At 47.4% G+C, this 27,820-nt stretch overlaps 1 protein-coding gene across 2 annotated transcripts in view; it reads left to right on the forward strand.

Annotated features, from left to right (window-relative positions):
- The first annotated feature begins 14,868 nt into the window (after nucleotides 1-14,868).
- Nucleotides 14,869-27,820, forward strand: part of TRAK1 (trafficking kinesin protein 1) — a 97,897-nt gene continuing 84,945 nt past the window's right edge. For both annotated transcript variants that reach the window (XM_065885848.1, XM_065885850.1), the window contains exon 1: nucleotides 14,869-14,959. In XM_065885848.1, coding sequence (XP_065741920.1) covers nucleotides 14,869-14,959 — 91 coding nt within the window. The remainder of the gene's footprint in view (nucleotides 14,960-27,820) is intronic.

The raw sequence follows: 27,820 nt of genomic DNA on the forward strand, positions 1-27,820 counted from the left end.
TGATGGGGGTTCGAATTGGGGCAGGGAGCATACGGGCCATGATGCTCCACCAAGAACCACCTCCAGCCTGCCTGCCACCTGCCAGGGTGGCTTACGCTCTCTGGCTAGCAGAATGAAATGTCCAGAGGCTGCTGTTTGTCCCGACTTGGTTTGGGAGCACAGAGCGGGTCTGTCGGCCTGCTATGCTGGGGAGGCTTGTCTGCAGAGGACCATGCTGTAATTATGGTTCCTACACTGGCTTGTGCTACGGTGCTCCCTGAATGTCTTGTTCAGCTTTTAGGGTCTCTTAGGTGACTCAGGTCTCTTAGGTCTGCGCTGGGCTTGGGCCAGCTGCTCTCACTGAACTCGCTTTGTGCTGTAAGACGCATGAAGGTTCCGTTGGGGATGGAAGAGGAGAGGCAGGCTGTCAGTGAGGCTCTGCAGCTCAGCCTCACAGCGTGGTCTCCTTTCCCTGGAGAGGGAGCTATTTATGGCACATTATAAATCTGCTGCGGCCAGCCGGAGAGACAGGGACTGTTACGTAAGGCTGTCAGAGCGCGCTGCCTTTTTATTCTCCTTTCTTCCTTATTCTGGGAGAGGGCACTGGGCTTACAGAAGGCAGCGTGGCTGGGCACTTCTGTGCTCTGGGTTGTAGCAGAATTATTTTTGGAAACCGGGGAATTTGGTCACATGACACTTCTCATTCAGTGAGACCTGACCGATGAAATGGCTTTGTCCTTACTTCGTAGGCATCTTCAGGGGACAGTGCCTTGTATTGGTGGGTTTGCTTCTGTCCTCAGCACAGTTTAGAAAGAGAAGGCTGAGGTATGGGACTAAGCTGGGTCAGAGGCATTTTTCTCCACTTGACTTGAGTGATGGAAATTTTCTTTGAGTGATTCTTGATTAAAAAAAAAAATCGGAGGGATTCACCTTCAGAGCTAGAGAACAGTATGACCTTAAGAATGACATTTATTTCACACGTGTATGTTGGTGTCCGTGGGTGCTTGTGTGTGCCTGGGCATGAGAGCCTGGGAGAGAGAGAGAGCGAGGGAGGAAAGACACATGTGAGGGCACCGCACTCGTCTTGGGCGCACATGATGGGAGCACTGACGCACCTGTCTGGTGCGCGGGTCAGGGGCACATGACGGGTGCACGTGATGGGGGCCGTGCACGTGATGGGCACCGCGCACGTGACGGGCACACCTGTCAGGTGTCCGGGTCAGGCAGACGTGACAGACACAAGTGACAGGCGCAGGTGTTGGGCATATGTGACGGGCACACCCGTGCAGCCCCCATTGCGTGCTCAAGTTCTTCCCTTCAATCATCCTCGTGGAAACCTTGACAGTATCTGCCTTAGTCTCCAGCTGTCCTGGCCTCTCCTTTTTTAGGAACCCTCAGGCGTGCTCATAGGACTTCACAGAGAGCCCTGATTGCCGTCCTGGAGACCATATGGCATCTCCTTTCCTGTGCCTTTGGTTACCTCACGTGGCTCCGACTTTCTGGCTGTAGTTGCTGATATCAGCTCCTCCGAGTATTCTTCCTCATTCTATGGGTGGCCACACGTGCCCTCTCCCAAGATGCTCCTTCCTCTTGCAGCATGGTATAGCAGTAGTTGACATTTTTGAGTAAATAAGAAATGCTTCCCGTCATTATCTGAGATGCTTCTGCCATTATCTGAGAGAAAACTTTGAGCTAGTCGCTTAACCTTTCCCCACCTCACAGAATGAGAACGGTTCTACCAAGCTATGGCATGGATTTATTTTAGGGGACAAATGGCGTTACATGTGTGAAAGCCCACAGAGAGCAGCATCGTCCTGTAGGGCCAGTGGCTGCTTCTTGGCGGTCCTGCTCTTTCCTGACACCGTTGCTGCAAAACTGCAACTCATCTCCTCCTCCTCCAGCTGTTCAACTCTTACATGATATTTTCTACTCCTTAGCCCCTTGTCCCGTTGGCCAGAAAAGTCAGATGAAGTGGGGAGTGATATGATGGAGAAGTAGGAGAGGAGAAGACCTGCACAGTCGCCCGTCAGCTGTCGGCCAGCCCAACATGGCCCTGGAGGTCAGACCCCCATCTTTGGGCTGTTTGGGGTGTGCATATTTCTTTTTTTTTTTTTTAACATCTTTATTGGGGTATAATTGCTTTACAGTGGTGTGCTAGTTTCTGCTTTATGACAAAGTGAATCAGTTATACATATGCATATGTTCCCATATCTCTTCCCTCTTGCGCCTCCCTCCCTCCCACCCTCCCTATCCCACCCCTCCAGGCAGTCACAAAGCACCGAGCTGATCTCCCTGTGCTATGCGGCTGCTTCCCACTAGCTATCTACCTTAACGTTTGGTAGTGTATATATGTCCATGCCTCTCTCTCGTTTTGTCACAGCTCACCCTTCCCCCTCCCCATATCCTCAAGTCCGTTCTCCAGTAGGTCTGTGTCTTTATTCCTGTCTTACCCCTAGGTTCTTCATGACATTTTGTTTTCTTAAATTCCATATAGATGTGTTAGCATACGGTATTTGTCTTTCTCTTTCTGACTTACTTCACTCTGTATGATAGACTCTAGGTCTATCCACCTCATTACAAATAGCTCAATTTCGTTTCTTTTTATGGCTGAGTAATATTCCATTGTATATATGTGCCACATCTTCTTTATCCATTCATCCGATGATGGGCACTTAGGTTGTTTCCATCTCCAGGCTATCGTAAATAGAGCTGCCATGAACATTTTGGTACATGACTCTTTTTGAATTCAGGGTGTGCATATTTCTTATACAGGCTTGAGTGGTCTCAGTGGGGTCCTCGCTTTGAGTTCCTTTGCCTCTGTTATGGCAAGAGCATTGTTTTGAGAGACAGTGGCTAGATGCAGGAGAATGATCATTGGTCGAGGACCCCATGAAATATCTGATTCTCCACTGGACTTCGAACAACTTTAAGGACATAAAGCACAATACACTCAAAACTGTAATACAGCAACATCTTTGGAGCCATTCAAATCTAGGTTCACATCCTGGGAGAGTAATTTAATCTCTCTGAGGCTGTTTTCTCTCCTGTAAAAAGCAGATACGGATATTACTTCATAGGTTGTGATCCTTAAACGAGATCATGCATGTAAATGAACAAGCCCAGTGCCAGACCTGTAGCTCATTTTGCAAGGAGTGCTGGGGCTCTCTGCACTTGCAAAAAGCACATGTTCATCTTATCACCATGTAAGCAGGCAGCCGTTTGCTCAGAGAAGTAGCTGTAAGATAGCATCAAAGCAAATAGCCCTGGCCAGAGAGGGGGGAACCCTGGTGCTAGTCATGCCTTAGTCAAGATCCTTTGCGAGCGTGTCGGCCTCAAGCAGGTATCAAGGTTCTGGGGTGCTCACCCTGATTTCAAATGGCTCTTTTCCTTTAGGACTATCCACAGCCTGCAAGTTCCTTGGCCTCATGTGAGATTATTCCTAAGATAGAAACAATGTGGTGAAAAAGTGCCTCCATTGCATGTCCAGGTGCTAAATGCTTGTGATCCCTAAGGTGGGTCTCCAGACGTTTGATTCGGTCTCAGGCCTGCCGTCCTAGGCCTGGCAGGCCATTTCCTTTCATTGTGTCTGCTTCTTCCGGCAGCTTGTCAACCATTGGTCGTACCCACATTTTATAGATGAGACATCTTGGAACCTGACCCGGGACTGCAGTCAGTAGGGGGTGGCTGGGCTGGGACTAAAACCCAGTCCTGTGTGGTACCCATCGTTGGATCTGAGTCATCTTGCTCTGGGGCTGAAAGGGCCTGGGAGGCTGTGGGCTGACTGTGGTCTGCCTTCTCAGTAGGCTTGGGGCTAGTGGGGGCTTCTAAAGCATACTGTGCCTTTAGAACCGAAGGCCCTTGTGGGCGGCAAAATTCTGAAGTTGTTCTCCCAAGGCTCCTGTCACCTGGTTCGTCAGTCAAGTAATGATCTAGGTACTGCTATGAGGGGACTTTGCAGGTTGAATTAAGGCTGTTGGTCACATGACTTTAAGATAGGGAGATTGTCTGGATTTTCTGAAGTGTGATCACATGAGCCCTTAAAAACAGAAAAGGACAGAAGAGGAGACTAGAAAGATGCAGCAGAAGGAGAAGATAGAGTGTGTGAAGGATTCGGCATGCCTTTGCTGGCTCTGAGATGTAGGGGTCGCATGCAGGGACTGGAGAGAGGCCTCTAGGAGCCCACGGAAAGGAGGAAAGGAGGAGAAGGAACACGGGCAGCCTCTAGGAACAAAGACCAGCCCCCGGCTAACAGCCAGCGTGGAAGTATGGTCTTCAGTCCTGCAACCACAAGTAACTGATTTCTGCCAACAACCTGAATAAACCTGGATACGGGTTTTCCCCCGGAGCTCCAGGAAGGAGCGCAGCCCTGCTGACGCCTCCGCTGGAGCCCGGCGAGGCTCGTGTCAGACTGCTAACCTATAGGACTGTGACTTGAAAAATGACTATTTCAAGCCACTAAATTTGTGGCAGTTTGTCACAATAGCAATAGAGGGCTGATATGACCCTGGAGAACAATTCATCCCGTTTTGAAAACTTTTGCTGCGCTGGGACCTGTTTGTTCAGAATTGCTGAACTGTGACCGTAAGTCAGTCCCCCAGATACATTGGCTGCCTCTGCCCCCCAAACATAAACCTTGAAAGCGCAGGCACCTGGCTGACCATGGAGGGGGTCACCCAGCACGGGCTTCTCCTTGTCACCTGTTGGGCCGCCAACCCCGAAGCTCTGTTCTGGTTTTCTCCTGACAGCCTCTGAGTTTGTCCTGGAGGAAGCACCTCCTTTAGCCCTAGGGAAACAGGTGATCTGTGTTCACAAAGGGCAGCTCTGTCTGCACAGTATCGCTTGGCTCTCCTGCCAGAAGTTACCTACTCGTGGGTGGCAGAGGGTTCATGCTAATAGCACTGGGGCAGTGGGGGAAGGGCTGACTAGGACACAGAAGCCCTCCTGCAGCTCCACCTGCCTGCACTTGGGGTTCCTGGCATGGCTTATCTGCAAGGCCACTGGCTTTTTGTTGCTCACTCAGTCTCTTCTTTGTTCAGATGGGGTGGCTGAGGCCCAGAGGAGTGACACCATCCCCTCAGTGTCACACAGCTCTTGGAGTTTTTGCTCAGGTTCTGAGCCACAAAAATCCCATGCTGGAGGGGAAGGAAATCGTGCACACATGTATTCTGTCAGCAGCAAACTGCATTAGGCTAGAGCAGCTTGGTCAGTACTCTTTGACAGCCTAGGGGCTGGAATCTTGATCACGAGTTGAGGAGAAGAGTGAGGCACCGGACCTGGGCCAAGGGCCCCAGGCGAGAGGCCGGAGATCCCTCTCAGCTCAAATGCAAAACAGCCTGCCTCCTTGGGTACTATTTCCTGCTTCGTTTCCTGGTACCTCTTTTGCTGAAAATTTGACCAGGTTGCAGAATTTCTCACTCCTCTGCGAAGAAAAATCTCTCCTTCCCAAAGGCTCCCTAAGCAGAATCGATAAGACAGAGGCGCTTTCATCTCTCAGGGCCATCCACTCTCACTTTGCTTAAGCCTCGTTTGTTCCCTCTGCCTGAAAGAAGCCTTTTGCTTGGTGTGCCAGGGTTGGCCAGAGCCAGAGAGCATCCAGGGCTGTGGCTGCTTTGTTCCTGAACCCCGTGTGAAGCCTTGGAAATGCCCGCGTACATTAGAGTGAGGGGCAGTAACCAGGTGCCGAGGATCGTTTTCCCATGGGGTTCCCATCACTTATCTCAGTTCAGACCTGGATTCCCCTCCTGCTGGCTCTGTGACCTTTGGAAAGATACTGAACCTCTCTGAGCATTCTTGTCCTCAGCTGTAAAATGGAACTGGTAGCAGTACTCAGCTAAGAGAGAGGTGACCAGCGGCAGGTGGTAGAAGTTAGAGGTTCCAAAGCACTTGACATAGTATCTGGCGCACACCGTAAGTCTCAACAAAAGTCGATACTGTTAAGATTTTACAATTGTGCACTGCCTTAACAGAATACTGGTGTGGGAAATTGTGAAAATTTAGGAACATGCAAGGGTCACTTCTCTTAGACAGTAAATGAATCATTTTGAGGGGGAGGTGACCACTTTGAGAGTGTGTGAACTTGGAGGGTTGCCGTGTGCTTAATTAGCACTGTGCTGGGGACATTATTTGCATCTGTGTCCGTAATCAGTTTAACAGTCCGAGAGGTGTGGGTGTTATTACCTCAGAGAGGAGGAAACTGAGGCTGGAGACCTACAGGAACTCATCTCTCGCCTCTTCACCCCAAACGATGTTTTGGGGTCGTTGAGGCCATGTGCTAGGCGGTCTCTCCCACAGTGGAGGCTTGCCTCCTCTGCAAGTCTGATCAGATGCCTGGCTCTGTTTATTTCTGATCCTTGAGCTGTTAGAGATCCTGAGTTATCAGCAGAAAAACTGCATTATGAATAAAAACACTGATAGACAGTTGTCCTAGGAAATTGAGTCCTTAACGGTGTCCTTCTGAGCACCACTCAGCACTCCGCGGTCCCTGGGTCTCCTCAGAGGGTACCTGCTGTGACTCTTTCTTCTAGAAACTGGATGAGGGACTTGCAACCCAGATTTTCAGTGGTCTGTAAATGAGGCTTCCTGATTCCTGAATTATTGTATATGGATGATCTTACACGTTTAATCGTGACATCACATTTGGTGTATGTTGATCTGTATTGGAAAGGATGAAGTGAGGTTCATTTGAGGCCATTCTGAAGGGCCCATGGGAGGTGGTCTGCATCCCTGGAACACCTCAGGAGTGTTGCAGAAAGTTTCCCCATTGATTTCTGTGAATCTTCAGGGTTAGCTGTGTGTAATTTGGGAGTTTTGACCCTTTGGTTCCTGTATGGGTCATAGAACTACAGCTTCGTAGCTTCAGGAAATCCTCAGGTCGTTTGGACCAAACCCCTTGTTTCATTCATTATTATTTATTCTGCAGATGTTTACTCAGTAACTAACAGGTGCTAGGGCCAGCCCATGCTTTCAAGGAGCTTCCACAGCCTGTGGGAGAGATGAGTCCTGGACAGGGGGTGATGAAGGTATGGAGGTTTGCCAAATACAGAGAAGCTTTCCCCAAAGTCTGTTCCATGAAATAAATGCCATGGGGCCAGATATCCTGTGGCAAAAGGTTTCGCGATATAATAGGTTTGGAAATGTTGGCATATGGATATTGGCGGAGAGTCCAGAAAGGTGCCTGATTCCGAGAGTCTGGAAACGATACTTTCAATGATAATGATTATTTTGAGAATGTGATATGTACCTGGCATGGACGTAAGTGCCTTATGTGGATAATCTTATTTTATAAAATCCAGTGATTTGGGCGGGCCATAATTTATAAACTGCTTTTGTATTGATAGAGATTTAGATTATTTCCCACTAGATTTTCATGGGCTAAAGATTGATCTTTTTACTTCAAGAAGGGTTTCTCAGCGCGGTGGAATATTATCCAGCCTTTAAAAAGGAATGAAATTCTGACATGCTGCAACATGGATGAACCTTGAGGACATTATGCTAAGTGAAATAAGCTAGTCACTAAAAGAGAAATACAGTAGGATCCCTCTTATAGGAGGCACTAAGAGTAGTGAGTTCATAGAGATACAGATAGACAGCACACTGGTGGCTGCCCCGTGCTGGCAGGAGCGGAAGTGGGGGATTATTGGTTAACGGATACAGAGTTTCATTTCTGCAAGATGCAAAGTGTTCTGGAGATGGGTTGTGCAACAGTGTGAATGTACTTAACACTCCTGAGCTTAAAGATGGTTAAGATGGTACCTTTTATGTTACGTGTTTGTTTTTAACCACAGTAAAACAAAAATACTGTTTTGGCAAAAAAAGTCATATGGTGAGAATTAAAATTCACAAATCGTGGGGTATGATGGACCTCAAGTTGGTATGTATGTGAATGCTGAATATACACATCTGTGTGCTTAATTATTTTAACTGGGGTTTGAGATGAAAAAAATCAATTGGAGTAGTTTTGTTCTACTTTAAAAAAAAAAAAAAGAGGGCTTCTCAAGCTTTTGAAGGCTTTGCCAAGTTGATGCCCATAAAAAGGGGACTTTGGACTTGAATGTGGTTGCTTGAGTTCCCCTTGAGGCTTGAGTGAGCACGGGCTGGTGTCTCCAAAATTTGTTTTTTTGAGAAAATGTTTGCACTTACTTGAACTATTTGGCTGTTTCTGAGTTAGTGCGTGAGAGCTGTAAGTTGAAGCGAAGGTACTAGGAGGAGGGACAGTAGTGATTTGGGGCTGGTGATCGGGATTTAGGCCAACTCCCTCATTTTATAGAAAATGAAAGCAAACGTTGTAAAATCCATGATTGAAGTTCTCTTTAAGAAATCTTTATGTTTTTGACCCTTTGTTTTAAAAACCACATTGATTGGTGGGGACAGATGGTTACTAGACTTATGGTGATCATTTCATAACGTATGCAAATGTCAAATCACTATGTAGTACACCTGAAACTAACAAAATATGGTATGTTAATTATATTTCAATTTTAAAAAAACCCTATTGATTTCAGGGGGACAATGGCATTTTGCAAAGGGAGAAACTATTTCAAACTTTTGTGTAAGGATCATATAGACTGCGTCGAAGTACAGATTAAAGAAAATTTGAATGAGGGTCCAATCCATTAATGAGTTTTCAAAACCTTTTAGAGCCCATGTTCATTACCTACCATTTCTCTGTGTAGAGCATCCTTCCACGCTGATCAATTCATATCTGGTCTGACACTTCCTTTTAGCAGCTGCAGAGTTCACGTCTCTGTGGCTGCACCGTAATTGGCTCCATCCTCTCTGTTACGTGTTAGCTTGTTCTTAACCTTTCACTGTGATAAGCACCCTTGGTCTGTGCATCCTCGGGCCAAAAAGCCACATGCATTTAGCCAAGCTGTCCTTCTGAATTTATTACCCATCTCTCCACTATAAGTTTCTTAAAAGTCTTATCAAATTGAGCATTGTTATACTTTTTAAATCTTTGTCAGTCTGATAAAGAGATTTTTTTGGATCACAATTAAGGGTCCTGAAAATGTTTGGTGTGTGTGTTTGTATACTTCTTTTTTGGGGAGGGGAGAGAATCTTCATATCCTTTGCCCATTTTTCTTCTTTTAAGTGTCCCTGGTTTAATTTCACTGCCGTGCCTACTTAGCTTGTATTCCCCACCTCTGAGTTCTTTTTGTCCATCTGTTTAATAGTGATAGCTCACAAGGTGTGGTCCGAGTACCTGCAGCTCCTCGGGAAGAGTGGGGTCGTTATGTCTTTAAACATCTCAGAGTACCCTATAACAATAGCTTAATTGGTTCCCTTCTGGAAGGTCTTCTAGTCCACGCCCTCAGGCCTCTGCTGCCCACAATATTTTGGGAGTTCTTGAGAATTCCAGGCTTTTTCTTACTGGGCGGCTTCTCCGTTTGTCTGTACTTGAATCACTGAGGAGATGTTGTTGATACAATCCTGTTTTTTATCTCTGGCTGCCTATCACTTTTCACCAGGGATGTACAGGCTCCCGCACCTCTTCCTACTTTATATTTGTGTGTTCATTTTAATGAGGGCAGGGAGTTGATCACCATTTACAATAGGAACTCTTGGTGTATTTTGGTAAATAACTTCATATTGAGGGCTGTAGTTTCCCTTCATCACTGACTGCACCATGTTGAGTAAACCTCTGTTAACTTTCCTTTTTCCTCTTTTTTTCTTATTTAAAAAAAAATGAACTGTAAATATATCATTACTAGAACAATAATTCTCAAACTTTCTTGGTCCCAGGAAAATGATTGAGGATCCCAAAGAGCTTTTGTTCATGTGTGTCACCTTGATTTACATATATTGTATTAGAAATCAAAACAGAAAATTTTAAACCACAAGGATTCAGAAGTACACATTCCCTTCGTTAACCTTCAGAGCAAAGGTATCATCACACATCATGGAAATCTCTGGAGAGCTCCACCGTACCATCTATGAGAGAATGATAGTGAAAGTACCTTAGAAAATCATTTTGACCTTGCAGACCGTTTAAACTGGTTTCAGGGAACCCCGGGGGTTCTCAGGCCACACTTTGAGAACTGTCCTGCTGAAGAAGGTTTCTCAGGCTTTCTGTCTTGTTCATGATGGTCATGTTCGGCATTTTTTTCTGGGTATATGTGTGCATACCCACAGTATGTGGTATGTGGAGGTGGGCTGGGAGGAAAGGGCCCGTGGCTGAATTGAAAATTAATGTCTAAGGCGGTAGCGCTCTCCTGAACCATGTGGAGACATCTCTTGCATGTAGGTTTGCTGTTACTGGAACCAAGTGGGGTTCTCAGTAGCCTCTGCCATGCACCATCCCTTTTCTAGCAGGTATTTTTTAGGCCCATCCAGATTTTACGCGGGGGTGTGGACCCTGGGTCAGGCTGATGTTGCTGGAATGGCCCCTAGAGAGAGTGACCTGCTAGTCCCCAGACCCTTAACCTGCTGCCCTTGGATTCCTGAGAGCCTATGAATGGGCTGATTTTCCTGAACCTGCGTGTGTTTTTTTGGCATAAGGTCTGTAGTTTGCATCATATTCTTAAAGAAGTCTTCTAATTTCATGCTGTAGCTCAAGGTTGGGGCATGCCGTAAAGCTCTTGGAGAGTTGAGAATATACGGTGGTTGGAAAGGGTTTAAGAGAGGTATCACATCTTACATAATTCAATATACAAAAAAAAGATGGCTTTTTTTTAGAGGGGTGCATGTCTTCCCCAGGATGCTCATGCATAGCTCTTCCCACACTCCATGTGGCTGCCAGGTGACCTGGGTATGCTCATTTCAGGGTAGGTGTCATCATTTTAGCTGTGGTCCAGTCTGTTGATTTGCTTAGAGCTGCTTCAAGACAGGTTTCAGTTAGTAAATGAAGCCACACACTCTGTATTTTGTTCTGTACTGGTTCCTGATTGGTTGAATGGAACTTCCCTTGCAGTTCTTTTATCGAAACTGAAGAATTCAATTGGAAGTACCTTGGCTTGAAGGAAACAGAATTTACAGTCTGATCCCACATCATCTCGGGGTCCTTATTTTCTGAAGATTCTGTTCTTTTTTTTTCAGAGACTCTAAGTCACTCAGCTCCTCTCTCTGGATTGTCCCATAGATTCCCCGTGAGGAGCCGCTGCTGGTGTGCCAGACCTCCTGGGGGCCGTCTGCCCGACTGCCCCTGACTCCGGCAGCGGGGTCCCCGATGGCAGTGGGCACCTCCCCGTGAAACCTGCCAAGCTGGACGCCACAGCTCTGCACGACGACACTTTGGCCAACTCCGTGCCCCCTTCGGAGGCGTGCAACCATGCAGTCCTAGCCTGCAGCCCGGGCATCCCTGAGGAACACTATGTAAGCGAGGCTGTGGAAGATGCTCCCGGCTGCAGAGGGTACCGGGATGCCTGCACCATCACTGGTAAGGGCACCTCTCCTTGCCAGGAACGGGGGAAGTCAGTGAGGGCCGGGGAAGGGTGGGGCCGTAGGAGTGGGTCCTGGGGAGGGATGTGGAGAGTGGGGAGGGACTACCGAAGTGCAAAGAGGCTGAGCTTTGGGATCATGAGACTGGCCATCCAGAACTGACTTGTCTGAGATGAAGACAGCACCTCATAGAACTGTCGTGAAGGTTAAAGACGGGATCACTGAACCTTGAGCAGCGTCCCTGGCCCGTAGCGGGGCTCAGTGTAGTTTGGCCCCCTGCCCCTCTCTCTGAGGCTCAGTTTCTTCAGACATAAGATAGGTGTAATGGAAATAACATGCCATGATGCTGTGGGCTGCAGCAGTGGGGAACTCCCTGCAGCACCCTTTGTACACTGTCAGGTTTTGCACAGACAAAAACTTTGTCGAGTTTTGTCGGTCATGCCTTCCCAGTGTCTTGAGAACAGGGCGCTCATCCCCCAGCGCACTGGCCACACCTGCTATTCAGGCACGTTGTAATGGAGCTCTCGTTTGTGTCTTTCCTCAAGGGATCATTGAGACAACTGCTTGGAGCCCTCACAGGAGGGGGCTCTGAGTGGGAATGGTGTGTAGTTTTCCCCTGTTCTCTCTCCAGTTAGGCATTGAGGGCCCCCAGCCCCACCCCATGTCAAGAGCTTCCTGGGTGTGAGGGGCTTCTAGGTGCCGGGATCCCAGCCGAATGCCTGGGTGCTGACCCCCTGAGCTCCCGATTGCACCAGGGGCCTCCCCTCCACGTGTGCACTAAATCCTACTGCTGCTTGCCTGTGCCCTGAAGGACACGCTTCCGGCCCCCGCCCTCTCTCTACTACACCATCCGTTTCTCCTTGCCCCTGGATCTTTTCTGTTAGCACAAAAGCATGCTATCATCTCTCCCTTCTTAAAAAGAATCCTTCTTTGCTCTGCTTTCCCTGCAGCTAGCGCCTGTGTCTCTGCTCTTCGGTTTGCTCTGTTTTTCCTCCTGTTTTGCTCCTGTGTCCACCGCGAGCAGGCTTGTGACCCCACCGTGCCCCCAGTGCTGACGGCCTCATTCGGTTCAGGGGTCCATCCTTAGCCTTTTCAGCAGGAGTTGACACTGCCGACCACCCCCTTCTCCTGGAAATACTGTCCTCCCTTGGCTTTGGGTCCCGACCTTGCTAGCTGCTCCCCTCTGGGAACTTTGGGGGCCCCGGGGCTCAGCCCTTCACGCTCTCGGGTAACCCGCGCCCTAAGTGATCTCACGCGGGCTCCGGGATTTAGAATGTGCTTCTACACTGAGCACTCCAGTTCCTGTCCTCAGACTGGACCTTTGCCCCGAAGGCCAGATGTGTCCATCTGACTCCACACAACAACACTTGCACTTGGACACCTGTTGGGCATCTCTGACTAACTTGGCCAGAAATGAACTCCTGATTTCCCCCTCCACCTGCTTTCTTTGCGGTCTTTCTAAATGGTACTTACATCCTTCCAGTTGCCCAGGCCAGAAGCCTTGGAAGCATTCATGACCTCTGTATTTCTATCAGACCCTGGTTTGCTGGGAAGTCTGTTGACTCTTTGTTCCCAGTGTGTCCAGAGTTTGACTGGTTCTCACCAGCGCCACAGTAACTACCCTGGTCCAAGCCACCTTCATCTCACGCCCGGATCATCGCAGTGGCCTCCTAACTGGGCCTCCTGTTTCCCTTCTTGCCTCTGTGTAATCCAATCTCTGCCCAGCCAAAAGAGTGGCTTTTTAAATACCACGTCAGGTGGTTTAACTCTTGTGCTCCAAACCTCCAGCGGGCTCCCTTCTGACCGTGGCCTAAGTGACAGGGCTGCCTGTGCCCCTTTGACCTATCTCCTCTTCACTCACTCCATTCCGGACACACCGGCCTCCTCACTAATTCTTGGATACACCCGGCACATCCCACCTCAGGGCCTTTGTTCTTGCTGCTGCTCAGCACCTGGATCGCCTTAACCCTAGATGTCCTCCTGATTCCTTCTTTACTTTCTCCAAATGGCATTTCCTTAGAGGCCTTTTGTGACTCCCCTGCATAGAGGGTGGTCCACACCCACCTTCCCCATCTCCCTTACCTGCTTTAGCTGTCTCCCCATACTTAGCCGTGAGTACTACATGTTTGTATTTCGTTGACCAAACTTGCAGTAGAATAGAAACTCGCTAAGGGCAAGGACTTTGTGCATCACCGAGTCCCAGTGTCTGAAAGAGCGCCTGCCTGTGGCCAGTGCTCAGTAAACATTTGCTGAATGAATGAGTTGTGTCATTTAATTAGTACCGCATCCCCATTAAATGGAGACTGTTGTCCTATTTTTACAGGTAAAGAGACTAAATCAGGAAAGGTTCAGCATCTGGCCTAAGACCCTGAGCTCTAAGGGGCGGGGCTTGCGTGTAGGTCATGACCCCCGGGGTATGTGTTCCCTGCTACCTGCCCCCCACCCCCCACCAAGGAATACTGTCCAGTTGGGTGGGGACGTAGATGAGTGGAAATAGGCTGTGCAGAATGGTTACACCAGTGATAAGCACAGCACACGGGAGAGCATCAAGGAGGGTGCCTGGGTGAGCCTTGGAGGGGAAAGGATCTGGGAGACTAGGAGGGCTTCTCGGAGGAGGCAGTGTCCCAACTGCATCTTCATTTGTCTAAACACATGAGCTAATCACTGGGATTCTAGTGGCATCTGTGCCAGTGAAATCCGGGAAACATTTAGCTTGTCAAAGTCGTTTCGCTTTGAACATGACAACCGAGGGCAAAGTAATGGCAGAATTGCAGTGCTGAAACTTCAAAGGCTATGGGGCGTGGTAACTGGGGGTTCTTTGCTGGAACATCTGTAGCAAGCACCATAAGACAGCTGAGAAGCAGCTCAGTGCTGTCACGTTTGGCGGTGGCTTGGTAAACAGGAGCGTAAACACAGACACTGTTACATGTTTAAGATGCAGCCCGACAACACAGAACACGCTCAGGTTAAAGTCTCATTTGTCGGTCACTGAGAGGAAGACACAGAACAGAAAACATTTTCCAGAGATCTGGAGTTTCTCCGAGAATGCGTATGTGGACTCCAAGGGCTTTGCCAAGTGCAGTCCTGGGAGACCGTTTGGCACCCGGCCTCTAATAAATCCACGCCACCCACAGTTCCTGGGGAGCGCTGAGATGAACAGCAGGCTTTTTGTTCCTCTTTAATTTTTAGGCAAAGCCCAAATGCCCATCACAAAGCCCTGCTCCCCCTCTCCCTCCCCTTATCCTCAACCTAGGGATATCACATTTTGGGGTGCGTCATTTTCTTCTTGGGGCAGTTTAACAAGATGAGCCGATAGGGTGCCCATGCTGCCTCTAGTTACGTAACCCATTGTGCTTCCAGGGCAGCGAGTAGTCTTAGGATTTGCCCCAACAAGCAAGCTCAGAGAACTGCTGAGTAGGTACAGAAGCTGGCTGTGCTGAAGTGCTGCCCGGGTTGGGTGCTAATGGGGGATCGCTGTTCGCTCTGAACTGCTGTTGGAGTTTCTTTCTGCACATGGCATTGGTATTTCAGTTTGAGCAGCCCGTGAGGGCCCAGCCTCTGCCAAGACTCTGCCCAGGCAGGCTCATTCGGACAAGCTCATGTGGTAAGTGTGTTTGCCCGGCGTGTCCACTGTTGCTTTTCTTTGTGAAAGTTGCGGCCGGAAGGGTGAAAAGGCCACAGGGAAAGTTGTTTCTCTCCTGTTCTGTTCGGCTTGGCGGGTTGTCCTTGGACCTGGGGTGGGGAATTGCAGTATCGAGTTATTGACAGGCAGAGCAGAGGGACCTCGGAGGCTGCTCACCCCTCAGCCCCTCATCCAGGCTCAGGGGAGGCAGGTGACCCCTGCAGGGCCATGAGCAGTGGGTCTGAGTTGGGACCGGGCTTCTGGACTCCACCACCTTGCTCTTTGAAATTCTCTGCAGCGGCTGACCACAGTCTCTGAGGCCCCTTCTGGCCTCTCCTACTGATTCTCCTGATCCTGTGTCTTATCCTGGTTTCTTAAAGCTTCACCTGGTGTCTGGGTCAGCAAGGAATTTTTCAGGAGGTGAAGAACAGAGTCAGGCAGGGTGTCTCCCCCGCTCCTTCCCTCTTTTCTGCCCCACTTTTCTTTTTTTCTGTACTAAATGTGCTTGGCCCGGTCCCTCCATCCACACCCCGGTGACGGCGAGCTTGCTAATGAGTTCTGCTCTGGCTTGTCTCTTGACGTGGGGCTGACGTTTCTCCTCACTTCCTCCAGGCTGCTCAGAGTCTGATGATTGATGACCCATCTGGTTTCTGTCCTGTCTATATGCTGTTACTCACAATCTGCTGGGCCACAAACCAGTGAGTTCCTCAGAGGCATGAGCTCCTCTTGCCCTGTTCTATTCAGTTTTAGGTTTCAAGACAGATGAGACTCTGGTTGGGAGATAATGGAGATGCTGTGGGGTGTGTGTGTGTGTGTGTGTGTGTGTGTGTGTCTGTGTATTTAAAGTATTTTCAGGCTTGTTCAATAATTCTGTTCAACTAGCATCTGTTCGAGGCCAGCTTTTTGCTGGTGTCCGTAGATGAGCTCTGGCCTCTCCCTCAGAGCCCTGGAGGTGGGCAGAGGTGGAAATGACTCGCTGTGACCCGGACAGGATTGCTGCCACTATGCTTATGGGAACTGTCCTGTCTGGTGTCCTTGTCATCACAGGGCCACCATTTCAGATTTGTCCCTTTTCTGTCACTGATTTAAAGCCATCAGAGTTGATGATTTGTCCTCTGAAAACATGCTCAAATTAAAGTATTATGGACTTCTTTTACGAATTGAATGTAAAATGTTGCTTGTCAATTCCTGTCTAGAATAAAACTTTTACTGTGTTTTCCATTGAAAATATATGATGTAAATGGTACTTACTTGGCTAGGCGAAACAGAAAAGAATGGACAGTGAAACATCTCTTCTTTCACAGAGAGAGAAAACGTGAATTAGAATCTAGGGAATTACAAGTTTTTTTCAAATTTATCATTTAGAAATGTTCTTTGCTTCTTCTCTCAGTGGAATGGCCCCTATTTAGCAGTCGGTTTGTTTTTGCAAATGCAGTGCAGGAGGAGGGCCTTGTTATGCTGATTTTAGAGCTAACACTTAACCTTCAGCAAAACACAAAACATTCACATTTGCCTTTTAAACATGCTGTAAATGAGATTGGGAGTTACCAGCTGACCTTGCTTCTCCATTTCTCAGCCTTAGGTGAGTGGGTAGAATATTTATCACACAAGGTTTTGACATATACTGTAAAATTTAGTTAAAATGTATTAGTAAGATTCTTGACATGTGATTGGGAGGCTACAGTTGCAGGTGCCTGCTATATTTTTATCCTCCTAATTGGTTTCGTTCTGAATTTGAAGCAGGTTTTTAATGCACCTAATGTATTGGTGTTAGTCCTTGCCTACTTTAAACCATTTTAGGAAGCTGGCAAATAATAAATTACAAGAAAAGTAAAGAGTAATCTTATTAAAGAATTGATCAGGGGTGCTTTGGTCCCAGCCACAAATAGTATTCCTAAGGGTGTTCTTTTAGATGCCAAGTTTTCATAATGGATTTACATTAATTTGTTCTGCAAGTATTAGAACAAGTGTCACTTCACACACACTTCGTTCAAGATGCTCTTTAGTGGGACTGAAGCGGCCAGATGTGGGCCTCTGCCGTCAGCACCCTGTTTGTCCCACTCCGCGGAGGTTTGCTGTAGGGGGCTTTCCAGGGATTCAGCAAGAGAGGGTGCTGGGTGTGCCTTGCAGCTGGGTTTGGATGTTCTCCCAGCCACACAGTTCACTGGTGACTCTGGGACTCACGGCCCAGAGAAACTTGACTTTCTTCTCTGACGTCTGATCTTGTGTGAACATTGACAGACTTGAGCAAATCAAGTGAAACTATTATGAACAGAAACTTTGTAACTGTAATTAGACCTGGAACAAATCAAATTTCATAAATCTTGTATTAATCAGGGCTTTCCTGAGAAAACCAACAGGAGATATATATATGATATATCATACTATAAGGAATTGGCTTACACAATTATGGAGGCTAACAAGTACCAAGATCTGTAGTTGGCAAGTTGGAGATCCAGGGGAACCAGTGGTGTAATTCCAGTCCAGGGATTAGCAGGCTCGCCATCCTAGGAAGAGACGGTATTTCAGTTTGAGTCCAAAGGTAGGAAAAAGCTGATGTCAGCTGGAGGGCAGTCAGGCAGGAGGAATTCTGTCTTACTCGAGGGAGAGTCAGCCTTTTTGTTCTCTTCAGACCTTCAGTGGATTGGATGAGGCCTGCCCACGTCATGGAGGGGAATCTGCTCTACTCAGTCTACCGATTTAAATCTTCATCTCATCCAAAAACGCCCTCACAGAAACACCCAGAATAATGTTTGGCCAGATATCTGGGTACCCCATGGCTCAGTCAAGTTGACAGCCATCACAAATCCTAGCAATGGCTGACACGTATTGAGTAGTTGCTCTGTGCTTGGCAGGCTTCCGTGCACTGCTCTGGAAACTCACCTTTTTCTCAGCACAGTCCTGCCAAGCAGGTACTGTTATCACCCTCACCTTTAAGGAGGTGCAGAGTGGGGTGGCCTGTCCTCTCATGGAAACCAGGCATCCTTGGGTTTACAATCCAGTAGTGTTGTTTTCTGACCCTATTTAGCTTCCTTCATTGTGGATTTTTCTCTTCTAATAATTTCATTTAACTAAGGTTTTAAATGATGAAAGTAACACATGCAAATGGTAAAACTTGGAATTGTACCAAAGCATAGTCAACGTAGGGTAACAATCACTCGTCCATCTGTACAGTAACCATTAAAAAAAATCATTCCAGGAAGTTTTTATGCACATAATTCCTTTTCTAGAAATACACAAATGGGACCATACCATATACCCTAATCTGCATTAAAAAAATTAACTACTACTTATGATTGTTTCATTACAGTACATGGAATATTGCCTTATGCTTTGCAATGGCTCTATAGTCACTCGTTTGGCTGTATCGTTATCATCTCCATTTATTTAAACCAGCTTTTCTCAGACATTTTTTTTATAACAAACATTGTGTAGTTCCTCCTTTATTAATCAAAAATTAATAGGTAACGAATCCCTCTAAACACATCATCTTAGCAGAACCAGTGTAATGCCTTACTGTAATGTAAAGGAGAAACTAAATTAAAATGATGGAGCCTGGATTCTGATTGTAGGTGTGTGGACCTGGCCTCATTAGGGTATGTGGTGAGCAGGCAGGCACTGCCCCTGCAGACAGGGTTGCTGTGCAAGTAGCAGCTATAAGGGCAGGGAGTTCATCGTACTCGCCACTCAGTGGCCAAAAAAGAGCCTCTGTTTTTTGCCAGTCCCCTCTTGATGGATGCTTTAAGTTGTTTCCAGTATTTGCTTTCTAACAGTGCTCCAAGGAACAGCGTTCTTGCATGTACATCTTTTGGGTCACTTATCCTTCATGTCTGTGGGCTAACAGGAAATGTGCATTTAGGATTTTGCGTGCATCACAGCACGGCCCTCCAGAGAGCCTGCACCCATTAAGTGCCCAGCATCCATGTGGGGAAGTGGCCGTCTCTGAGTTTGATCAACCATTTTCATCATGGTTAATCAGATAGTCATAAAAAATGGTATTTCATCTTATTTTGTTTCTTTTTAATTATGAATGAGTCTCTGCCTCCTTTCTATTTTTTTCCGCAGGCAACCTGTTTTTTGTCTTTGCTCATTTTTCTAGTGGGTTGTTGGCCTTTAAGAGGTATTCTTGAGATTTCGTTGTGTGTACAGAGGGTAGGGCGGTGTGCCAGGTTGAGAGTCTTTTATATTTCGGAAGAGGAGAAAATGTCTTGAAAATAGTTACACAGATAACGATTTAACTATGACTATGTTTGATATTCACAGAAGTACAGGGTGCTAAGAGATTGTATAAAGGGGATTTCTGAAGTGGCATTTCTTTCTCTTTTCTTTGGCCACGCCACGTGGCTTGTGGGATCTTAGTTCCCTGACCAGGGATCCAACCCAGCCCCTTGGCAGTGAAAGTGCAGAGTCCTAACCACTGGACCACCAGGGGATTCCCTGAAGTGGCATTTCTAAGAAGGTTTCTGTGGGAAAGTAGTCTTGGCAGATATCTGAAGGATAAGTAGGAGCTAGCAGGAAGGGAGGGAGGGAAAGAGCATTCCAAGCAGTGAAAATAGCATGAACAAAGGCCCTGTGGTGGGAAGATACTGTGATAATAGTAGCTAACATTGATAGAGCACTTATTATGTGCTAGACACTGTCCTAAACACCTTTTGTGTCTAACTTCGTTTAATTCTCATCTGTTAGTTATCCCTCGCTGTGAAACAAACTTCCGCAAACCTTGGCAGCTTGAAACAGCAAACATTTATAGTTTCACATATTTATGTGGGTCAGGAATTGAGGAGTAGCTTAGCTGGGTGGCTGTGGCTCAGGGTCCCTCATGATGTTGCAGTCAAGGTGAAAGCTTGCACTGTGGAAAACAGTCTGGTAGTTCCTCGAAAGGTTCAACATACTAGTTACTGTTTGACTTACCAGTTCTACTCCTAGTTACGTACCCAAGAGAAATGAAAACGTAATTCCACGCACAAAACTTTATGTGAGTGTTCCAAGCAGCATTATTCACAATAGCCAAAAAGTAGAAGCAACCCAAATGTCTATCAGCTGATGAATGGGTAAACAAAATGTGGTATATTCATACCATGGAGTATATATAGTTCAGGAATAAAAAGGAATGAAGTACTGATACATGCTATGGCATGGATGACCCTTGAAAACAGTGTGCTCGTTGAAAGAAGCCAGACACGAAAGGTCACATGTGAAATGTCCGGAATAGGGAAATCGAATAGAGACAGGGGCCAGCAGGCTTTCTGGTTCCAGAGGGCGCTCTTGGAGAACTTTTGCTTTCAGTTTTCCTTTCTTCTCTCCTTTGCTTCTTTCTTCCTCTCGCCACTGCGTCCCCCTTCTTCTCTCCACCTCTTTCTTTTTCCTCCCACTCCTTTTCTCTCCTCCGTGCTACCTGTTTCCCCATCTCCCTACTCCTTCCCTTCTCTCCTTCCCTTCCCTGTGTTTCCCCTCCCCCACTGCATAAAAAGAAACAGTTACAGTTTTTAATTTTTTGCCTTGTAAAACAATTTGACAACGGAGGTGGATCTCGGTTGGTGAAGACATGGTAAGCCTCGCCGTCCCGTTCAGTCAGAACCTCTTAGGTAAAGACAGCAGGTTACAGGGAGTGCTGCGTTAATGTTCTTTGGTGTTTTCCAGCATGTGGGAGAGGTGAGGTTGGCCTGTTGTAAAGCTGGCCCTTTCCCTGTAGTGTCTTAGGTAACAGGCTTCCTGTGATAATGAAGGGCTTTGTAATGCTCATTGGGAAACCCAGGGGTTTGTCGTGAAGGTGTGAACTCTGCCTGCAGTCCCTGGGCAGGACATCTTCTGAATTCTTGGATGGAGGTAAACGTGCTGGGAGAGGAATGGAGTGAAGAGGAGGCTTGAAGGCTGGGAGTTCTGGGAGTCTTCGGGAGGGAAGTGACCTCTGGGAGAGGAGGAAAGGAGAGAGGACCAGCCCGCCTCCGCTCTGGGCACCTGGAAGCTGCGCAGAGGCTGTGTTACCCTAGTTTCCCGCCCGGGGAGAGGCTGTTTCAGACCCTAACCAGCCCATTGGACTTCCTTCCCTGGCACCCCTGGGCACCGTGCTGGAGGAGGAGATGGGGTGCCAAGCGCGGTGAGCCTGGGAGCCCACGGCATTCTAGGGCTCTCCGTCTACCCATCATGCTTTGTGATTACCCCTCACCCCCCGGAGCCCAGCTTCAGGGCAGAGTAAGGTGGACAGTTGGTTTTGTGCAGCGTTGGGTTTTGTCCTGTGGGTGCCTCGAAAGTACCACAGAGGGAGGGAGGGAGGGAGGGAGGGAGGGCTGTGGGATTGAAGCTGCATGGGAAGAGGCGATGGAGGCGATATGGGGGATCAAGGGGAGGGGGTCTTCAGAACTGTGAGGACTGGGGGTTGTGGGCAGGGAAGGAGATGTGTGGATTTCAGATTTCAGAGGTCGCTGGCAGAGGGGGAGCATGGGGTCCAGGAGTTGAGCGGTGGGGAGTTGGACGGTGTTTGGCTTGGAGGTGACGTGCCCATCACGTCATGGGGATGATGACTGCAAGCCTGATGCCGCAGGGGGACGGACTGGGCAGTGGACAAGTGAGCACAAGCCAGGGGCAGCGTGAGTCTTGTCGACTTCAAAAATATTCACAGCCTAACGATTGAGAGTTATGTTTTATTTGGTGGGAATTTTTAGGACTTCAAGCCCAGAGGCAGCATCTCAAGTAACCCTGAGAGAACTGCTCCAAGGAGGCAAGTGGGGAGCCAGGTTATATAGAAGTTTTGCAACAAAGGGCAGGTAGTCTGAATGTCAAAAGAGTATCATTGGGGCATCCCTGGTGGCGCAGTGGTTGAGAGTCCGCCTGCTGATGCAGGGGACGCAGGTTCGTGCCCCGTTCCGGGAAGATCCCACATGACGCGGAGCGGCTGGGCCTGTGAGCCATGACCATGACAGTGAGAGGCCCGCGTACCACAAAAAAAAAAAAAAAAAAAAAAAAAAGAATATCATTATGGGACTTCCCTGATGGTCCAGTGGGTGAGACTCCGTGCTCCCAATGCAGGTGGCCTGGGTTCGACCCTTAGTGGGGGAACTAGAGCTCGCGTGCATTCCGCAACTAAGAGTTCGTATGCCGCAAGGAAGATCCTGCGTGCTGCAAGGAAGACCCTGTGCGCTGCAAGGAAGACTCTGTGCAGCCAGAATAAATAAATAAATAAAATTAAAAAAAGATAACTGTTAATTAAAAACAAACAGATATCCCAAGTTAAGGAATTGAGCACTTCTCTGTGTATGGGAAGATGCAAGAGTCTGGGCTCACTGAAATCATTCCTTTGATAGGCATCTCGGCTATCTGGGGCCAGTATCCTTGTGTTTTCACATCCTGAGTTTCCTCCGGGCTCACGGTAGGGAGTGGCTGCAGTCTGAAGGTTGCTAGATGGCAGGTATTCTCTTCCTTCCCGAGTTCCCTCAGGGCTCACCAGCTCACTGTCTGGTGATGGCTGCAATCGGTGATGACTGTGACATTCTTTGTTTACTGATATAGCAGGCAGTATTCCCTTTTTCAGTCTCAAGCTAGCAAGGACTTTTTAAGGCAGGTGGAAGAAAATGACCTGGTATGGCCAGAGGAGCCAGAGATTGCCAACACGAAGCCCAGACCCCCAGAGAGTCAGCTTAGGGCAAGACTCGAATTTTCCTCTTCCAGGAGGTTTTCAGCGCTAAACTGGATTTTGATCTACATGATGGACCGTGCATGTGGGTCATGTTCTTGGTGGGAGAGAAGGAAGGTCTTGCAGAGCCGATGGGCATGGGAACCCTGACCTCCCTTCTCTTCTTTTGGTAGGAATTCAGTTCTCACACCCAACCCAACACGTTAGATTTCAGTGTATCTGATAACTACACTTTTTTTTTCAGTGTTGAAAAAACCTCACAACAGACAGCTCAGGTTGTCGTTAACTGTAGGTTTGAACTCCACTGCTCAGTGCTATTTCATTTCTATTTAAGGAGGGGTTTGTGGAGAGTAGAAATGGGAAGGGTCAAGTCTGAGTCTGAGGCAGGCCTGGAAGTACTTGTGTTCTGGTGTCCTCTCCTCCCTTTGTCTGGGACCTGAGGGAGGGTGTGGGCCTGCCCAGGTGCGGATGCAGCGCCACCTAGTGGGCCAGAGGAGCACTAGCAACTGGAGTGGTAGCCTTAACCTTGAGACCAGACACCTGCAGTGCCCTGGGTGTGCAACTTTTGAAAGGGATTGGAGGAGAGAGGAGTTACTTGTCTAAAGAGTATGACAGGTAGGGCCGGCAACTTTAGATGTGTAGAACAAAAGAAATCTGCTCCCATCTCTTCTCCTGCCTTGGTCCATCCCACCTTTATTTTATTTTATTCCCATCTGCTATTTGCTGGAGTTAATTCCAGGAGTTGTTTTTTTAAGGGAGGGTGTTGTGAAAGCCAAGAGTGGCCACATCTTCCTTGCTTAGACTACTTGTTAGGAGATCCTGATGGTGATGGAATGTCAGTCCTATGCAGTGAACTTTATCCTCCTAGTTATTGGTGGCTGTACTTTACATGCTTTTAAATTGGGTGTGTGTATTAGTTAGGTTTTGCTGTAGAAATGCTGGGTAACAAACAACTCTCAATTTCACAGTGGCTACTGCAACATTTACTCCTTGCTCTTTGTCTTAAGTTTCCATGCTTGAGCTTCATTTCACGTCTGCTTCACTTGTCTCATTTGAAGATTTGGGATGACGGGCAGCAGCTGTGTAGGGCCGTGTTCTTCTCCTGGCAGGGGACAGGAGCTCAAGGGGACAAATGTAACCACACAGGCGCAGTCAGAGCCTCTGATTGGACATGCAGTAAGTGACACATTCCATTGGCCCAGGGAAGTTCCATGGCCTAGCTCAAGGTCACTGAGTTGCGAAATGATACTTCATTCAAAGTGAGCCATAGCAAGGGTGGGGAATGAGGGAAGATCAGCCCGGATTTTAGAAGACCCTCAGGTAGCAGTAGTGGTCTTGAATGGCACAGGCATGTAGGTGGTCTTCAGGAAAGCCCCTGAAGTGGTGTCAGTGACCTTTAAGCCCTTTGCCTAGTCTCTTAGCTCTGCTGGGCTAGGAAACTCAGTGGGGGTGGGTAGGGGAAGGACCTGGGCTCCAATGGCCTAGGGTAGGGGCTAGCAGACTTATCCCTAAAGGGCCGGAGAGTAAATATTTTAGGTTTGTCAGTTCTGTAGTCTCTGCTGTTGTAGCAGACAGCGGCCACAGACAATACCTAAAGGAATGGGCGTAGCTCTTTTCCGATGCAAATTTTATTTATAAAAACAGGCAGGGGGCCGAATTTTACTGTGGACTGTAGTTGGTGGACTGCTGGTCTAGACCTTCAAGCCCTGATCTGTATCAGGACTTCAACTTAACAACAAGAGAGAAATATCCCTTTTTAGCTGAGAAGCCAAAAATAAAAATTCAAAGGGCTCCTGTTGGGTCCAGTAATAGCCCATTCTCCTCAGCATTGTTAAGCCGTGAACAGTTGTTCCATGTCGTTGGAGTCTCCAGGCAGCCAGAGTTTATTGTTTCTCAGCGTGAAATCTCATTTTGCGTGACCCATTTTCAGTAGAAATGGCAGTGAAGGGTATCAGAAATTCCTTGGGCTTTCCTAGGATGATAGGGAAGGTGATTTAACCTTTTGGATGGATTCAGACACGTCTTTCATGAACAGTGTTTGGCAGGAGATTTGGAGATATGCCCAAGGGTGGTGGTAGGTGTGCCCAGAGACCTTTTCTCACATTCCTTGTGGGGTTACATTTTTGGTGTGTGAGTAACCACTTCAATGAGATAGAATTCACCCATTTACAGTGTATAATTTGATGGTTTTTAGTATGTTCACAGGGTTGTGCAATCATCGCCACAGTTAATTTTGGAACATTTTGATCACCCCAAAAAGACACCCCAGGCCCTTTAGCTGTCACCCACCAATACACTCACATGTCTCCCAGTGTGGCTGCATTTTTTTTTTTTTTTTGCGGTACGCGGGCCTCTCACTGTTGTGGCCTCTTCTGTTGCGGAGCACAGGCTCCGGACGTGCAGGCTCTGCGGCCACAGCTCACGGGCCCAGCCGCTCCGCGGCATGTGGGATCTTCCCGGACCGGGGCACGAACCCGTGTCCCCTGCATCGGCAGGCGGACTCTCAACCACTGCGCCACCAGGGAAGCCCTGCATTTTTAATAAGCTTTCACAGAGTCGCTTTTTGGTTTCTGCTGTCCTTGCTTTTCTTGGCTCATCCCTGGCGTTGGGGAGTTGAGCAAGGAATCTTGAGTGGTCATCCATGCTATTCAAGTGTGCACCTCAGAGGAACTTTAACTGCTCCTGACACTTGCGTATCATACATACGTCACCTGATGAGATAACTTTAATTTTTTTCCCTTTATTTATTTATATTTAACAAAGGCTTATATTTCTTCATGTGTATTCTTTGTAGGAGGTTATCCTTTGTAATTTTTCTACATTTTGAGTTTACGTTTGTGTTGGTTTGAAACCTGGTTCAAGTAACGTGGAATCGTTTCACGCCCAGGTTTTATTGTTTCATCTGTTTTAACTGTTTATTATCAGACTGTAGTGATCTGTTTTTGGATGAGTTTGAAATCTTTTAATATCCAGATGATCTCATGTGATGTTCTGAAAAAGTAACCATTGTTCATTTATAAACAGAATTTCCTGTTCCGGAAGTTAGTTTAGATTAACAATAAGACAGTTGACTGCATTGAATGGTAGAGGCACAGCAGGAATTTCGGGTTCACAAAATTTTGTTCTATTAATAAAATAAAGTTTCTGTGATTTGGCACATAAGTCTTTATCTCAAAGTTTATCCCGTATGCTAACTGACTTCCTTTGTTCCTTGGTAAGGGCTGACTTTGGAGAGGAGAGGATAGACAGGATTGGGCCCTGAACTCTGGTAGCTGCTCAGGCTGCCTTGAAGGTCTTTGAGAGTCTAACTGTAAATATTGGGTGTAAATGTTTTTGGAAACCAGAAAGCAAAGGTTAAGTGTAAAGAGTTAATAATTTGAAAACAGGAAATTGGATCTGAACCCCCAGATTAGAGCAACAAAACCCAAGAGGGGGGAGGAAGATTAGTGAGATGAAGTATAAGCAAGTTATCCTATTTTTGCTACAGATAATGAGAGAAATACAGATTTACCTCCTAGTAATTTAAAGGTAACTACCTGTATCAGCAAGGCTTAAGCTTAGCTGCATGGAACAGTGCCTTCACCTGATAGGATTTATTTTTCTTTCACATAAAAGAAGTTCAGAGGGAGGCTCTGCCGTGCTGGTGTGACCCTCCTGTCCTCAAAGGCCTGGGCTCCTCCTGTCCTTCATTTCCACCATACTCGTGGTTTCTATCCTTAAGGTCACCTCATGGTCTTAGAAGGCTGCTGAAGCTCCAGCTATCATGTCCAAGTTCCAGGTTGTAGGAAGGCAGCCTTTGGGAAAGCCTCACCATTCCATTGCTTAAATCTCAACGGCCAGAACTTAACACTCTTGGTCATACCTTGCTAGGAGGGAGGCTGAGAAATGTAGACTTCCCAGGTCTTTGATACTAAGGAAAGTAGGAGAGTATGGGTGGTTGGGAAGCCACTAGCAGTGTCTATCATGCCTCTTTGATGTGATATCATAAGGTGTCATATCTTAAAGATAGAGCGTGAACCTTCCAAATCAGTGTTTCCTTGTCTTTCACAACATGACCCCCATAAGAAAATGATGATGTTTGCATAGCTCAGAGGGTAAATGGTGGGCTTCCCTGGTGGCGCAGTGGTTGAGAGTCCGCCTGCCAATGCAGGGGACATGGGTTCGTGCCCCGGTCCGGGAAGATCCCACATGCCGCGGAGTGGCTGGGCCCGTGAGCCATGGCCGCGGAGCCTACGCGTCCGGAGCCTGTGCTCCGCAACGGGAGAGGCCACAGCAGTAAGAGGCCCACGTACCGCAAAACAAACAAAAAAAACAAACAAAAGGGTAAATGGTGATGGTAACTCATAGCTGGAGGCCACCCTGCCTAGTGCCTGCCACCCTCCATTCCCAGCACTTGGAGGAAACTCAGCCTTAAATCACTAGGGAAAAAAAAAAAAGAATCTGGTGACACATATTCTATAAAACAAAAGACAGGTAACTAACAGAACCTCGAGAGTAGAACCACCAGGAGGCAGGACAAAAGTAAGATCAGTCACGTCTGACATTTGAAGACAAAGTCTCTGAATGGGTCAAAAGTAAAGCTTTAACGATGTGCTATGTTTTAGGAAGTCTCAAAGCAAAGTACTCAAGAGAGTGGAAGTTGGGAGGAGGAGGAGAATTTAGAGAAAAGAGAGTTACACGGAGAAATTATTTAATCAGTGCAACCAGAGGGCCAGAGGCAGCGTGGGTGGTGGCTATGGCCAATGGGTCCAGACTCTGTGTGAGAAAGCCAGGTCTAATACTTACCACGTGATGTGGATCCAGTTACTTAACCTCTGTGCCTTAGTTTCCCCTTCTGTAAAGTGGGGATGCTAATAGTCTCCACTCTTAGGGCTGTTGGGAAGTTTAAATGAGTCAGTGGAGATAAATGCTTGGAGATGGTAGCATCCATAAACAGTTGCCATTATTATTGCTGTTGTTTGTTATCATTATAAACAGTACAGCTGGATCCCTATATAGCTCCTTCAAACCCAATAAAATCCAGGTGATTCATCAAGAGAGAATGTTAAGAATGAAGCCATAGACGTGCTAGAAGTAAATATTGCTGGATATTTTAGTAATCTTGAGATGGGGAAGGCCATCCAAAGGCTAGGATTACAAAGAAAATGATCAAGGGGAGATTAAGAGGTACAAACTTGTAGTTGCAAAACAGATGATTTACGGTATGAAATGTA

Source organism: Phocoena phocoena, chromosome 10 (assembly GCF_963924675.1).
Source record: "Phocoena phocoena chromosome 10, mPhoPho1.1, whole genome shotgun sequence".
NCBI classification, from domain to species: Eukaryota; Metazoa; Chordata; class Mammalia; order Artiodactyla; family Phocoenidae; genus Phocoena; species Phocoena phocoena.